General features: G+C 39.9%; 1 protein-coding gene across 1 annotated transcript; it reads right to left on the bottom strand.

Annotated features, from left to right (window-relative positions):
• Positions 1-5111: 5111 nt before the first annotated feature.
• LOC111565451 (uncharacterized) lies at positions 5112-16868 on the bottom strand. Its single transcript, XM_035946085.2, has 12 exons — positions 16331-16868; positions 14684-14880; positions 14243-14340; positions 13938-14072; positions 13569-13717; positions 13336-13472; positions 13140-13233; positions 12883-13006; positions 12377-12594; positions 12121-12298; positions 11362-11486; positions 5112-11191 (listed from the first exon to the last, which is right to left on the bottom strand). Exons 3-12 carry the CDS (start codon positions 14334-14336, stop codon positions 11144-11146), a joined length of 1302 nt encoding a protein of 433 aa, XP_035801978.2. The 5' UTR covers positions 14337-14340; positions 14684-14880; positions 16331-16868; the 3' UTR covers positions 5112-11143.
• Between the last annotated feature and the right edge of the window lie 461 nt (positions 16869-17329).

The raw sequence follows: 17329 nt of genomic DNA, 5'->3' as shown, positions 1-17329 counted from the left end.
GTCAGTAGAAATGATGTTTTTTGCCATGTTAGTCCAAGTCCCCAGGCTGCATCTGTCAGGTGGAAGTGACTGAAAAAAGAAAGCATGGTCAGTACTGATGGTGCAACGGTAGATTCACAGCACAATGCAAAGTTTTCCAGTTGGAGACTTAGACTCATTTCTACAAACAGCTCTAGCAGGTAAAACCGCATTTTGATTTGAAAAGTTTTTCCATCCATCCACTATCTATACACCGCTTAATCCTCATTAGGGTCATGGGGGGGGGGGGGGGGGGGGTGGAGTCTATCCCAGCTGACTTAGGGTGAAAGTAGAGGACACCCTGGACAGGCCACCAGTTTATCACAGGGCTATATATAGAGACAAACAATCACACTCATGGACAATTTAGAATCACCAGTTAACCTCAGCATGTTTTTGGACTGTGGGAGGAAGCCAGAGAACCCAGAGAAAACCCACACATGCTCAGGGAGAACATGCAAACTCCATGCAGAAAGATCCAGGAATCTCCTAGCTGCAAGGCGAAAGTGCTAACTACCAAGGCCACTGTGCAGCCCTTGGAAAGTTTTTGATGAAGTTTATTCTTATCATTATTATTATTATTATTATTATGTGTGTGTGTGTGTGTGTGTGTGTGTGTGTGTGTGTGTGTGTCTGTGTTGTCATTAATATACTACAATGCAAACACAGTTTCAAATTCAGTTTATTGCTCAACAGTTCAATAAAACTAAATATATTGCCCTTAAGAACCCCTGAAAGTTACATTTATTTAGGCTTAAAGGTGCATTATGTTTGTTTGTTTGTTTTGCTATATGCGAGTGACCCTTTAAGTTTAAGGGTAAAATCAGGTTTGGGCAGTGACAGAAGTAGCACAGGAAACATATCAACTTGCACTGGATAAACATGTAATGAGGTCAGTCAGTGCTTTGACACCATCTTTTGTCTGTCCTCATAAATTATTGCCAGGGTGCTTAAAGAGCACTTAACAGCGTATTATACACTTGAACAATTTGATACCAACAAGATTTACTCTGCGGAGACAAAGGTGACCTCTAGAATTTCTGTACAACAGAAATAAGGATTTACAGTTTCAAACCGGAAAAGCACACATTATTACAAGTATAAACTGTAATATTACTGGTGTAAATGCAGCTGATTAATGCATTTCCTGGGTTTTATGACATTTTAGGGTTATGCCTCTCAAAACAATTACTATTAATTCGTGTTAATATGAGAGATACATCAGCCTGAGCATTTAGTCAAAGTGATCTAACTCTCTCTAATGTTGCTTTCATCCTCTACTGGCTGCTCTTTCTAGGATTTCTAGTAAACTCAGAGCCAGCGGAGGGCAGCATGACTTCATTTATTTCCATCAGCTAATGAAGTTACAGCAGGAAAAGGCAGAACATTTTAACTGAGACCCCTCCCTGCCTTTGTTGTGTACATGATTGCTTAAAAGGCATAAAGCCATCAGTATTACACAAACCCCATTCATGCTTTTGCTAATAGCTGATTGAAAACAAACTAAATTATCCATGTAATGCAAAATACAGCTTGTCTTATTGGCTTAACAGCGTTCCATCAATTTTCCACCCAGCAAATATTGATTTTTAGGGTTTGTATTGCCAGTAATATAAAACAGCCTCAATATGTCCCTCAAACAACGTGTGAGGACCACAGATTGGTTCTTATGTGGCCTCTAAGAGCTATTTAAGAATTTATAATATTGACCAATTTTCTCGTACGTTTCTCTTTGGTACTAATACAATTTTGAAATGTTCCAGGCCTGATGTATGAGTTATGTACAGGTGGTTTGTGTCTCCACACAGGAACAAAACACTCCACTCTGACCTTCATTCATAACCTGCGTGTTTTTAAATATAATGAAGAAATAAACAAAAATATACGACTAGGATGAGCTTCATACAAAGATAACATTCTGTCCACCAGATATTTTATTTTATTTATGTATAATTTAGATATCTATTGGAATTTATGTGGCACATTTTAGTGGCACAGCAACCTCTCCTGATATCAGTTAACTAAACTGTTTTATTCAAACTTTTGACACTAATAAACTTGTTCTGTTTTTGTTTGCTGATATCCAAAGCAGAACTTGATGTATTGTGGTGTGAAATTCTCCTTCTCACTCTCTGGTAACATTTCTGTGACTGAAACTGCTCACAAATGTAGCAGAACATGCAGCCTTATATGGCAGTTTCATGTAGTGTGATGCTGGTAGTGATCAAATCTCACAAACGTGCACCTCATCATAAACAGGTGGCTCTCATCAGGCTTTAACCAGGGATTTATAATATGTTGTTCAGTAAAGACAGTGAAACTGACTTGGAACACTTCTATGAGCAAATCTCTCAGAAAGAAAATTGGTAAATTCAGCATTAGAGTTGCAAAATGTTGGCCAAATAAAGCCAATTGTGTGAGAATGATTTACACATAGGCAGTAACCTCTGATCACTCACGCTGCTTTTTTACAAAAAAATGACACATTTCTGAAACATTTTGTTTGTTGGACTATGACAGAAAAGGTAAGAAATGCCCATTTTGCTGCGCTCTTGTTTCAAAGTAAGGCATTATTGTTGCAGTAGCATTGGTGTCTTCAAATGGTTTACTGCATTTGTATTGTGAGGCTTTATGTCTTCAGATGATTTCTAATTTGATTAAGAATTATGCAGTTGCCATTTAAAGTAAGAAGTGAGTGTTACCTCTGCAACCTGCTCACAAAGTTAGGTTCTACTCTATTACATATTTTTTAAATACGTGTTAAACAGATCAAAACCTTTAAAAAGCTCCTCCTTACTCTTTGCAACAGTATAAACCCACCTTCAGGAATCTTGCTGTTTCCTGTAAGTGAACTATTGTACAAACTAGGAAGGATTTTACCATTTTGTATTTCTGCAGAATGTGTCCAAGGAAAAGCAACAAACACAGGCCTGACCTTCTATCACCTCCATGCTGCACAGCTTTATCCATTCAGCAGAATATTAATAGTGGGTGTTGATCATTGCTTGCTATGCAAGAATGATTGAGCTGTTAATGACTCAACCCTCTGAAACCCTAAACTATAGCCGGCAGGTTTAAAAGACATATCTTTTTAGAAAAAAAACTATTCCAATCAGAGCAAGAAACTGTAAAAGCAGAAAAATTTGTTGGATTTTCAACTTTTCGATGGTCATTGAACTAAGTATGTGTGACCTGTTGGAAAAATTAACCAAAACCAAAGCTTATGTTGTGATATTTTATCTAAATCACTTCATTATTCCACCAAGGAACCTCGGCGTTTGTCTGTCTGATAGCAACATTACTTAAAAACGGATTTGGATGAAATTTTCAGAGAAAGTCAGAAACGACACAAGGACCAACTGATTAGATATTGGCAATGGATTGGATTGATGTGGCTTATAGTCTGGATCCACAGATTTGTTAAAGATTTCTGTATAGTGAGATGTGTCACTGTAACTATGACAACAGGTGAACACTACGTCAGCTGTCTAATGATGATCACATGATTGTGATCTTACTACAAATTGACAAAGAACTTATCAGGACTTATCTGTCAGAAATGATACAAGGAACAATTGATTAAATTGTGGGGGTGTTTCCGAGTCCCATCAATTCCCGCCGTCTGCTACATATTTGGGTCATGTGATTCGGTATGTATAACATATACATAATGTACACATGCATAAAACATGCCTGTGCTCAGCACAAGGTCATTTTGTTTGAGGGTATATCTATACTAATAGGCTACATTCTACGGTGCTCTGATTTCTGCCACAATTGTTTTCAAAATTTCAGCCATTGGAAATGATATGACTGAGCAGCCTTGGTGGAGTACTGTGCTCTCTGAGTGCTTTTCTTGTTCTACATTTTGTTTTTAAAAATGTGTAAATGGCAATAGAGATACAGGACTTTACATTGCTTTAAAGTGAAAAATTATCTCACAGTGAGTAAAAATATGACAGGAGCAAAAAGAAAAAATTCCCAGAACCTGCTGAGGATGAGGTTGAAGAAGACACTCTTAGCATTGGATGTAAAGGTATAAATGATCTGTTTTAAAAGTTAAAAATGGACACTTAAGGGCACAATTATTTGAAATTAATTTTTGAAAATTCCACAGGATTTTTTGATTTTTTTTTTTTTACAGTGAACCTGTTTAGCTATTGATTGTATAAATGTTCAAATGTTTTATGTTACCTGTTCCCACATTTGTTGTCCACAAGTATACAAAATTTCAGTTTCATATGTATAAATGCTGTGTCACATTATAGACACCAACCACAAAACAATAATAGCACTTAAAAATGTCTAAATTCCAAATGCAATTTTTTTTTGCTTGTTGTTGTGTTACTTCATGAGTGACTCATTTCCCATATTTACAAACTGAAAATGTACATGCTGATTAATGCATTGATTCAAACGACACATCAGACAAGAATCACTGAGTGTATTTTACCTCTGTCTGTGGATCCTGGTGCGCAGCAGGTGCAGTACATCTGCCGGCCACTGCACGGCACTGTGGCACAGCTGAGCGTTTCCTCCTCAGGTCACAGTTTTCACTCGTCAGTTCCTTCAGCTGGCGTTGAACTACAAACCAATTACTCTGGCTCTGCTGAAACTGCTGCTGAAGGGCCTGCACACACACACACACACACACACACACACACACACACACACACACACACACACACACACACACACACACACACACACACACACACACACACACACACACACACACACACACACACACACAGCATCAACACAAGCACAGAGTGTAAACCTGCTCAATGTCACGCTGCTCGTGACTCACGTATTGAACGAAAGAAGTGGGAGTATGTTTGTAAACGTTTTTCCCAGATTTACTTCTTTAACTCACCAAACTGGGTTAAATTAACACTAAGGGATTTATCATTAACACTATGTCAGAGTTCCTTTTTAACTCACTAAACTGAGTTAAATTAACACTAAACAATTTGAAAAATAACTACTTTTAATTTAGGTAGTTCTAATCTCCAATAGCTATGTAATAATTTAATATAACTTAAATAATAATTAAAATGACATAATTGACAATGAAATAATTCCAAGAAAAGTAAATTTTCAAAAACATTTATTTTGACGCTTTTCTCCCATGCAGTCAATTAAAACATAATAAATGAAGGTATAATGTACAAACTTTCATCTGTAGCTCAATATGAGCTTTGAATATCAAAGGGTTTGTGACATTTAAGTTCAGTTGTTTTTACTACACACCTTTCTTCTGTTCAAGGATCAAGGATCAAGGAATCTTTTATTGTCCCCGTGGGGCAAATCACTCTACAGTCAGCAGAACAAAAGTCAACAACAATCGCGGAGTACCAGTTACATAAAGCACAGACGACAACAATAAATAGGATGAACGTATTAGTCAGTCACTTGTTTAGCAGGACAATTGCAGCAGGGACAAAAGAATGCTTGAGTCTATTTGTCCTGCATCTTGGCAGGATGTACCTGCGGCCTGACAGGAGCAGCACAAACTCACCAACCAAGGGGTGGCTCTGGTCAGTGAGGAGTGTGTGGGCCTTATTTAGGGTTCTGAGCTTATATACATCAGAGAGATTGTTGAGGTTAATACCTGCAATTTTGCTGCATACTCTCACTATACCCTGTAATTTGTTTTTGTTTTTAAGTGAAAGTAAGCCGTACCAGCAGATAAAAGAAAAAGTTAAGACAGACTCAATAAAACAAGAATAAAACATTTTCATGAAAGTACTATCAACCTTAAAACTCTGCAATTTCCTATAAAAATACATGCGTTGGTGCACCTTCCTACAAACAGCATCAACATGAAAGACAAAAGACAGCTTGTCGTCAATATTAATGCCAAGATATTTATAAGTATGGACCAGCTCGACGGCTTGATCCTCGATGACAAGAGCAGGGGGGACTGACTGATGTTTCCTAAAGTCTATAAACATCTCTTTAGTTGTAGACACATTGACGTGCATAAGGGATGTGGAACACCAGTCAGTGAATTCCTTCAGTACAGGGCCATGGTCAGAGTTGTCACTACTCAGCAAGGACACAATCACTGAATCATCCGCAAATTTCAGAATGTGAGGCCCCACATGCTGGCTCCGGCACTCGTTCGTGTATAAAACAAACAGTAAAGGAGAAAGGACACAGCCCTGAGGTGATCAAGTGGAGGAGACGAGGGTGTCTGACAAAACACCATTGATGCTCACACGTTGTGGTCTTCGTGTTAAAAAATCCATTAGCCAAGCTATTAGACCAGGATCAATGCAATGGAAGTCCCTTAATCTTACTGCTAAAATGTGTGGCTGTATACAGTTAAAAGCAGATGAAAAGTCAATAAATAAAAGATGGGCAAAAGTCTTGGTTCCCTCAAGATGAGACAAGATTTAAAAGGGTGGCTAATGCATCTTCAACACCTCTGCCTGACCTGTAAGCGAACTGCAGTGGGTCCAGGTTCTCTTGAACACAGGTCATAAGTGTCTCCTTGACAATTTTTTCAAATGACTTCATAACAAGAGAAGTTAATGCCACAGGTCTAAAATCATTTAGTGATTTGGCGGATGCAGACTTGGAAACTGGGACAATAATGGAATTCTTCCAAATTAACGGGACCTTATGCAGTTGGAGGGACATTGAAAAAATGAAAGTAAATATATCTGCCAGCTGATCAGCACAGTTCTTAAGAACACGCCCTCCAATGCCATCTGGGCCAGGGCTTTTTCTTTCCTTGGTTCCACGGGAAATTTTACACACCTTGCACCTGTCAACAGCATTATTTTGTGAGGGGCCAACATTTGTAAAAACTGACAATTCCTCGCTAAAATCACAGTTGTTAAAACGGCTGTAAAAGTTGTTCACTTCATTTGAGAGCACCAGATCAGACCTTCCATTAAAGGAGACATGGCTCTTCCTGAATTGCATCCCCATCATGGATTTGACCCCGTCCCGTGCAGACCGAGAGCTGCCTGTCCTTAGCATGCTCTCAACCTTGTCCTTATATCTACGTTTGGCAAGTTTTAGCTCCTTTTTTAGCTGTTTTTGAAGCTCCCTATATCGAGCAGTGTCACCCTGAGTGAAACAAATGCTTCTCTGATTAATCACAGTTTTGACACTTTTGGTCACCCATGGCTTATTATTGGGGTAGAGGAAAATTTCTTTCTGTGGAATAATGGAGGCCTCACAAAAAGAAACATATGATGAAACAACATCAGTTAATTCATCAGTATCTTCGCAAACATTTGTGAACAAATCCCAGTCCGTATTGTGGAAGCAGTCCTGGAGGCAGTGGATTGATTCCTCTGACCAAACCGGAACCAATCTTCTCTCCGGCTTGTTCCTCTTCAGGATGGATTTGTAGGACGGAACCAAATAGACCATATTATGATCGGACGTACCGAGTGGAGCTCTGCTGAAGGACTTATATGCTCCTTTTATGGATCCAAAACAAAGGTCCAGACACTTTGCATGTCGAGTGGGACACGTCACATATTGATAAAAACTAGCCAAGAACTTTGATGGTTTGCAGTGATTGAAATCACCCAAAATAAAGCACGGTGCGTCCGGCGCTAACCCCTGCAGCTGCTGCACTGTCTTTAGCATAGCTTGAGTTGCTACATCAGCATTAGCCTTCGGGTGAACATAAACAACAGTAATAAATAACTGTGGAAATTGCCTGGGAAGATAAAACGGTTGCAGGGATACGGAACAATGGTTTCATGTCTTTGGTGCACAGTGTCTCCCTGACAATCACCGTATTACACCAGTTTTTATTGACGTAGAGACACACACCCCCGCCGAGTGACTTGCCGGTCACTGCGGGGTCTCTATCAAGGCGGAAGGGAACTCCAAATCCATCAATCTCCAGCGCTGACTGTGGATCTTGCTCCTTAAGCCAGGTCTCCGTGAGGGCCAGGATACATGCGTCCCTGTACTCTGCCAAATACTTGACGTTACCCTGAAGCTCATCCACCTTATTCCGGAGCGACTGAACATTAGCCAGGATGACAGTGGGTAGAGGTATCCGACGATGGCCCTGCCGCTTGAGCCTCTGTCGCAGTCCGCCGCGTTTCCCCCTTTTCCTCGCACGCCTCGGCCCGTCCGACCTGCTCCGGTTTTCCGTGAAGGGATTCAGCCGGCCGATCTCCGGGGGAACAGCTGTCGAGGGATCCACGGTGCCCAACCCCGAGTCACGGAGCAAAAGTAGGAAGTCGCGGCTATACTGGTGAGGTTTTCCACTCTCACATACTCCAAGTAAAAAGTGGAATAAAAGTGTTAAAATGAAGAGAATGCCCCCCAAACTGGGATGATTCCCTGCCGACATTATCCTCCACAAGTGGTTAAAAGAGTTAATAAAAACACTTAAAAACCACACTTAAACACAGCCAACAAACGGACACCTCTCACACTGCTGCTGCGTGTCGCCATAGCCAGCGCCACCTTCTTCGTAATACTTTGAACGCATGGTGATGTTCATCAAAGTTCTCTGTAAATAGCTTGTGTGTCAATAAAAAAATGTCATCTTCAACTAGAAGTACATCAAGTATTTGACAAAAGACTGGCATGTCTTCCTCCAATAAACTGCAAACAACAAGTCCAGCTCTGTGCTCTACACCATCAACTTTAACCCAACTTGTTGAGAAAACATCTTTTGACAACATGTCAAGCATTTCACTGTTGACCACATTTTCATCTCTCAAAGAAAATGATTTAATTGGCCCATATTCCTTCTGTTTAAGAGTGAAGGTTTCCCAGTGATAAGCAATGGCCATCCGATGCCTTTTAGTGAGTGATTTGGTTATGTTTTTGAAATTTTTGAAATAACCTTTAAACAACTTATGTTTAGCCTCGAACCTCATAGACCAGACAAACAACAATGGGCCAATTTTCCTAATAGAAGATGGGTAATGAATCATCAAGTGATGCTTGGGTATCAATTTTCTGTGTGGATACAAGTGCTTAAATAGTTTGTGGTGGTCAACAATCAGATTCTTTAAATACACGGTCATACCCAGAGTGAAAGAAGGTGAAAAAACGATGTTCATTATTTGAAGTTACAGTAGTAATAATTCCCAGTGTCTGTTCCCTGCAGGAATTATGTCACCAAACTAAAGTGGGATGTTTTTCACGAGACATGATGTCTGGATGGAGTTCAAGCCAATGCCATTGCCAGCACGATCCAATATGATTTTAGTGGGGCGGTTTTTTCGCTCTAAAAAACCATAGTCAAAACCATAAATCCTAGAAAGCAAGTTCTGTTCTGATATGAAGTGTTCTATGAGATATTCAAATAGCAATTTGATCTCATACTGAGCAACACCTTCAAGAAGGTCGTGCATTATATCAAATGAGTAGTTACTGCAAACATGGAAATACTGTAATGAATTGAGTGCAGAATTTCTTTTCAAACCATACAGTGACTTCAACTGAAGATTTTCCTTAAGAGACTGGCAATGCATGTCAAACATATCTTTTCCACGAATAATCACTTTAGGATCATCCTCAGTGTACACCGTTTGACAATCATCTTTCTCAACCAAACAAAGGCGACAGAAATGACGGCTACTGAATGACTCGTTAAAACCAAGAATTGAGTGCATCCCCAGATTATCTCCAGTGATCTGTGAGATTGTACCATATACTGGCTCATCAGAAAATGGAAGACTTAGTCCTTGGCTTTCCAGTTGTTTCACATCATTTATCAGTGGTTCCAGTATAACATCAAAACCATACTTCTGCAGATTTGGTGTGTGGAAAAGTGATACTAAATGAATGTTCATCAAAATGGAATTAAACTTTGGAGGTAGGTTTCTTACAATGAAATAAATGCAGCCAATTTTGTGAATTCCACGTTTTGAGCCAAGGGCTGTTTCAAAATCATCATAGTATAGCTGAATTTGTAATGCATGTCTTTTGGCTCAAAACGTGGTGAGTTTTAAAGTAATTTCCATCACAAAAGTCATGATAAGCATCAGGCTCTGACCTACACTCTCTCTTCAGGAAAACACAAATCTCCGGATTTCTGCACATAAACTTCAAAGATTCCAGAATAGGTACATATATAAAAGTATCTTTTACAGGTACTTGATCATAAGTACTGGATTTCTGATTACACCTGGTGTCATATCACACTCCAAGTGCTATTTCTCTAGGCTCTACAATGCCCCATTTTAGGTTCAAGTATTTATTTCGTTTCCATTCTGTATTCAGATGAGTGAAAGGGTTTTCCAATTTTTCAAAACATTCATTTATAACAGATATGTTGGGGTCAGTTGTGGGTAAAGCAGAAATAATGGCCTGCTTCACTTCTGAGTAAGCTCACTTGTTAATTCCTCCAAATCTCCTACAAGTGAAGATACCAAACTGTTAGAAATGCCATTACCCTGTAGTTTGGCCACGATGGATGCACACATTTCTTTGGATAAATCCCTGTTAAGTCCTGAAACACTGCTCTCTGGAACATGGGAAGAATTAAACACTGGAAGAACACTGGATGGACTTTGAGGAGGATTTGTGGAATTAAACTGGTCCTCCAAAGCATGTGAAACTGGATCACTAGAGGAACAAGCAACACCTGAAGTTTGAACAATTTGCTCAACATTGCTGTGAACGATACTGAGGTGCTTCCTAAAGCCTGCATAAGTTTGAAACTGAAGCCTGCAGCTTGGTTGACAACAAAACAACTTATACTTAGGTCCAGGATAATAACCTTGTTCACTTCTTAAATGTGAAATTAACTGCTGACTGCTGGGATAAACTTTCTTACACAAAAAACATGTCAGCATTTTGCTCACAATGCCTTCAAGAGATTGCCTTGCCTTTAACTCAGGGTTGTGACAAGTATTTCCTGGTTAAGGAGTTTGGCTCTCATGTCTCGAACTCTTGGTGACTCCTTCATTTTTCCCATATCTATATTATAAATTGTTGTCTGCAGAAAGGTGTAGAAATTCACACGCGCCCCATCATAAGACACATTGAACACAAAATGAGCTTTAAAAAGCTCATCAAATGCCCCAAGGGAGCAGTTTGCCTGGCAAGGGATGAGACGCTTGTCCATGGAGATGTAGAAGCTGTCGATGTTCCTCTTCTGGCGACCAACAGCTAGGAGATATGGCTACTGGCCCTGGTGATTCCGAAGAGGCTCTTCCAAACTACAGCAAGACTGGGGTTTACACAAGGACATTGGACATTAGACACAGGAGTAAGTCAGAGAAAATAGCATTACAGAAATGAATACAAACATCCTATGTTTAAGTAAACTCGCCTACAATTTGTTTCATCCACCTCTTTGCCACTTTTACACATGATAAAAATTAGTAAATATTAAATTACCTTGTGAAAGACAACAAGTTTCTCAACTGCATCACAGGCGCTGATTTTTGGAGACTTCGGTCCCCCTGGTGGCGGCGGAAGGAGATATAACAGCAACAAAAGGGAGGCCATCTCTTTATCATAAGCTATAGACAAAGAACAGACAAGAATGAATTAACTGCAAATACTTAGAAATGTATTCTTTGAATTCTTTGAGATTTTCAGTTAAAACGAGATTAGAATAAAGAGCATTTTCCTGTAGAAAGCATGTGAATGCTGAAGGCTCAACGCCACTGCTGCAGCAATGATTAAAAGCATAAAGCTGTAAAAGGAATGGTTTGAAAAGGGCTAAAAGCAGTTACAATGTTGAAAAGGCTGAAGAAAATTTTGAAAATCCTACATGTTTAGAGTTGAAATGTGCTGCAATAAATTGTAAACTCACAGCTAAAGGAAGTTGGTGGTGAAGCAATAGCTGAGAGACTAATATATGCCCCTAATAATCTGATTTAAAACACCTGCCCTCAAGTGTTGCCATGGTGATTTTAATGATTTAGATTTTACTATTAATTATCAACTAACGACTGACCTTAAGCATTCACACTAACTAGTAGGCAGTATACTTCATGATCTTGTAAGTCATTCACCTTTTTTCTTATTCATAAAAAAATAATTTGATTTACACAGAACAAAAGAAATGAAGTTAAAAAAAATCAATTGGTCTTTATTAATAGAGTATTGGACTGTAACTGCCTATAGCAAATTCTATAGAGCAAAACTCACTTGTTGCCTCATCACTTCCTGGTGGACTCTCTGCTGACTGCACCAATTGATGCAGCTCTGGTGTTGAGGTGAGCTGCTTGGCCTCTTTGATGACGTTACACCTGAAGACCGGATCCCATTTCTGAAGCAGCCTGGTGGATACCTCATCATCAAACAGGAGAGTGAAGTCTTGATTCACCTATGAGAAAGAAAATATACTACTACCACATTCAGCACAAAATTTCAAGTCATTCTCAACAGACCACTGCATACTTACCAATCCTTTTGTATCCAGGAATCTTGGAAAGATGGACAGGATATCAAGACTTTTGTCAGGGTCATTGATAAGGTTCTGACGATACTGAAAGGTCTCTCTCATCTTTTGGAGAATTAAGGAAGAGTCTGTTGTATGGTTGAGCAAAGAGATGGCCTCCTGGCAAGCATCTCCGTCAAGCTGCTTCTCAACAACAATGGATCTTTGGAAATTAGGGCCCCCTGAAGAAAAGAACCCAACACACACTTTAAAGAAAATAAGCCCTAGTTGCAGATCAGATAGGTAAATGCAAACAGAATAATATAATTACAGTAGGTACAAGAAAATGTTAATGAGAACATTTATCTAGTTTGTGGACAGTTACTTCCTTATGTCAGACCTACAAACTCTAGAGTAGTGAAAAAGGTGACAACATATAAAACTAAAACCCTCTTCATTCACTTCTACTACACTGGTTGACATAAAAAAGGTGACTGTAGCCAAAGGTGACCAGTTTGCAGTTGTGTTACCTCCTCCTCGAGAAAAGCCAGTGCAGCTATTTGGAGGTGCAGATCCTCGTCGAATCTTTCTCTGGATTGTCTTCAGATGCCAAGAAATGTATCCTGTGCTGCTTGCAGCATCATAGAAGTGTTCCTAAAATGGAAATACATTCACAATTAATGTGTTGTCACTCATAAGAAATCTCAGAATTCAAATGTCCCCCGAACCCAACAACCCAAAACATAAAAATTATGTCAACAAAGAGTACAATAATGACTATACATACGTAGCCTTTCTTGGAGCATGGGTCTTTGAGGGACGGGAACACCGTCACTATCCCAAGAGCGTACTCTTCTCTAACAGCTTTGGTGGGGAGGTGCCTGAGAAGAGAGATTAAATTGACATTATTTTTGTAATGGCCAAGGAGTTACTTGTTTTTCTTTTTTTGTTTTTAAGAGTGTACACAAATACAACACATTTACCCGTGTTTATCAATCATGTGGGCCACTATTATATTGACCAGTTTTCTTCTGGTAGCATCTGTAAGAGTTTGTGTTGTGTGATATTCTTCGAGGACCTCTTCACCACCTGAACTGGTTCCAAGTACAGCTTCGATCAACTTCAGGAAAAAAAGAAAGAAGCCAAAAATTGTGATAAACAGAATAACAAATGTTGACATTTAAAGAAATCTGTGAGAACTGAGCTTTGTTGCAACCTTTTTAGCAGATGCTGCATTAATTGTGCCTTCAATTCTTGATTTCTTCCTAGGGACCTCATCTAGAAGTATAGTTGATGCACTTGTACTTGAACTGAAGCTCGAGTCAGACCACTCAGATGGAGAGGACAAGGAGCAATCGGAAAACTCTAGAAGAAAAAAAAACAACTTTGTTCTGTGTGGTGTAGAAAAGGTGATGTGGCTAAGGGTTTTGCATTGTTGTTGCATTGCAAAAGTGAATTACATTAATTCCACATTATACTCCAAATGTATTATTCTGTAGACTGATAGATTTGAGAAAAAAAGAATACAGGTTACACCATTTGACACTGGATTGCCTCGTGTCATTGACCCCTTTACATTTCTCACCATCATTTGAGAAAACTGTTAGAACCACACTGCCTTGGCTGACAAGGTCACTGAAAATGTCTTCATCAGCTTCTGTCCCTGTCGCATATTTGTACACTACTTTTGCATCAGGTGGCAGGCAAAATCTCTCGATGACTGGAAAAGATAAGATACATCTGAGTGCACCTTTTAAGCCAGCACTGTTCTTACTTCACAAATGATTTCACATTCAATACACTAATCCACCACTGTATGATTAAACAGACTTGGATAAAATCCCCTACATAAAAAGAATTCCCTCTTAAGTCCAAATTTTAAAAACAAACCTTTTTCATGGAACCGCATGAAATCCAACTGTCCATCGACATCATCCACCTTCACATACTTCTGCTGTTGGCAGTACCGAACCTGGACCAGCATTTTGCTGAGACATACAACAAAAACAAATGAAAATGACAGTAATAAGCATTTGATAGTAAACAACTGAAGCAATTCAAGCTGAAATTATTAAAAACACTCATATAAACACAGTAAGCCAGTATCAGCCATGCTATACACTGTAAACAGTATTGAAGCTTTTGACACACATGCAGCGGATTCCAGAATGAGGCTGTATGTGTGAACCGTGTACCAGTCAACGCAGTCTATGGTGTAAACACTAAGTCTGCAAAATGTTCAGGTGAGCCTTCCGTAAAAGAGCAAGAAATAATCTGAAAGAAAGAGCGAGTGGGCATGCTGACACTGCTAACATGACTATTCAGACTTACCTCACAGCAACATGAAATACGCTGCAGATCGAGACAGAGGAAGCTGAAACATCAACAGAGGTAGAAATTTCTGGGTCACCTTTGTGAGGTCGATGAAGGAGAGCACAGCCACCGCAGTGAACATGACGGTGGGAATCAGCATAACCACAGCTGAGCCGATGTTGGTGCTGAAGAAGGTGATGGTCATCAGCCAGCCACTGAGGGGAACAACAGAAGAGCCGTCACACACTTTGAGACAATTCATATTGATATGATCTAACAGCACCTCCTGCTTCTAACCAACATTATTTTCACTGTACTGTTCATATTTGTAGCTAACTTTTTGGAAACTTTGACACATCATCATACCATAGAGTTCATGTTGTTAGTAAACATTTGTTTGTTGTTTTTTTTGTTTTTTTGTTTTTTTTTTAAATTTTGAGTTGTCTTAGTGTCCATCTGATGAGTCCAATACTCACTCTTCTTTTTTCTCTTATAGCTCTGTGTCTCTGGCCTACACTTGCTTGACTGTTTCTTGGTAAGAGTGAACCAAAACAATAAAGTCACAAGTCAGAGAACCAAAACTATGACTTCCATCACATTAAACAGTCTTTATTTATTTATGTGTATTATTAGTTGGGCCTTTTCTTTCTGTTGTGTTTTGCTATTGTTAGGTCCTTATATATAAATGTAATTGAACATATTGGTGTATATTTATTACAAATCATGTTCATTATTATTATTGTTATTATTATTTTTATTGTTTGTACATGGTATTATTAAGTGTAGTAATGGTATTTTTTGGAAGAAGCAGGAAGAATAGATTTAGATTTAGATTTACAGTCATTTGTGTAAGGAGAAGGGGTGGGATTAGATAAGCTTCGATTTCTTCTCACTCCTTTTTGAGCAAGTTATTCATTGTCTTTTGTTGTCGGGTTCCCATGGCTTTGAGTTTAAGTTGAATACTATAGTACACCGCACCGCAGATGTTCCACCAGGACACCAAGCGCGGAATCCAATTACTCGATTAATTTCCAGAATACTCGATTACTAAATTAATCAATAGCTGCAGCCCTATTCCAAAGAAATCAGTGACTCCTGAACTCTGATCTTTGTCGCTGTGGACTCCACTGTGGGTCCAGGGTGGGATACAGACACATGTTCCTCCTCCGTCACATGATGTCTGCATCCTCTTCACCTTTTGAGTGGAGCTTCACTGTAAGGGGGGGACCGCTGGATCTTTCACACGATCCCCCCCAGATCCACTCACACCTTTTACAGGCCCCCTGACCAGAGTCCCACCGACAAGAAACGAGCTCAAAGAATCACACTAAACCCAATCTAAGACAGTTCATTCAAATAAAGTTGGAATAGATCTGATCAGACATAATCACAACACACTCATTTCAATAAAATCTGATCAGATCGCATCCAGGAAATCACAGCATTCAAACTAAAAATATATCAAATTCATTCAAATAAAGCTGGAATAGATCGATCAGACATCACAACACACTCATTTCAATAAAATCTGATCGACCACATCCAGGAAATCACAGCATTGCTAAAATCTTTAAAATAAAACTCGTATTAAATTGGACTAAACTCAAGGTTAGCGACCCTTCTTACCTTGAGGTTGGCTAGTAACAGGTCCAGCAGTCCTCTTACCTTGTGGGCAGCCACGTTGCCTCTGGCCCGTATGTTCCTCACCCACTTTGGAACCGGACCCACTTCCTTCGCACCAGGCTTGGTAGTGGCCCGAGAAGCCAAAGTGGGCCTCCCTAGCAGCCGGGGCTTCTGTTGACACAAACTCACAGAACGATTAGTAGCTCTGAGAGGAGGCGCTCCTGCAGGTTTGTCAGGAGCCCACTCAACAGAAAAACTTTCGTGGGAAGAACACGAGGAGGAGAGTGGAGGGAGCCTCCGAAGGGAGAAGAGCTTGTTCTTGTCCTCCAAAATCCTGAGAACCCAGCGCCCGGTCAGTGGCTATGCCGCCCATTGATCACGCGTGACACTCGTTCCTTGCACTGTTTATTTCGATACTTTATAACACCGTAGAACACTTTGCCTGCTGTAATCAATGGGAGGCTTAGCTTGAATGGCTGCTTTGCCTGGAAAAGTCCTACACCACCCACTCTGTCCACTTGTAGACAGCAGGGAGGAAACCTTAACTTCAGTACTGGTGGTATACTGACCGCATGTGAATCAAAAAATAACAAAACAAGAAGAAACAGAGATCGACTGAGAAATAATTACAGAGCCCCCAAGTGGTCAAAAAGTGCAACCGCACTAAAAGGTCATAGTTTTGATTGTGCTTTCTGAGCTTTATGGATGCAAAAGAAACATTTTAATTGTATATTTAAAACGTGTACACTTATTAACTATTACCTTAGAGACTGCATTTACAGTGGCTCTGGAGGAGGATCCGGGAGAGGAGGAGAAGGAGCAGAGGAAGAGGAGGAGGGAGGAAAGAGTGAGGGAGGAATGGGAGAAAAAGAAGAGTGAGAGGATGAGGAGGAGGGGGAGGAGGACAGAGGAGAGAAGAAGGGAGGGAGAGGAGTGAGGTAGGAGGGAGGGATGCGGAAGCAAGAGGGGGAGGGGGAGGAGGACCAGGAGGAGATAGGAGAGTATAGGGGAAGAGGAGGAAGAGGAGACAGGGGGAGAAGG

Source organism: Amphiprion ocellaris, chromosome 12, assembly GCF_022539595.1.
Source record: "Amphiprion ocellaris isolate individual 3 ecotype Okinawa chromosome 12, ASM2253959v1, whole genome shotgun sequence".
Classification (NCBI taxonomy): Eukaryota; Metazoa; Chordata; class Actinopteri; family Pomacentridae; genus Amphiprion; species Amphiprion ocellaris.
The sequence above is the reverse complement of the archived record's forward strand: the minus strand, read 5'-3'. Positions and strand labels throughout refer to the sequence as shown.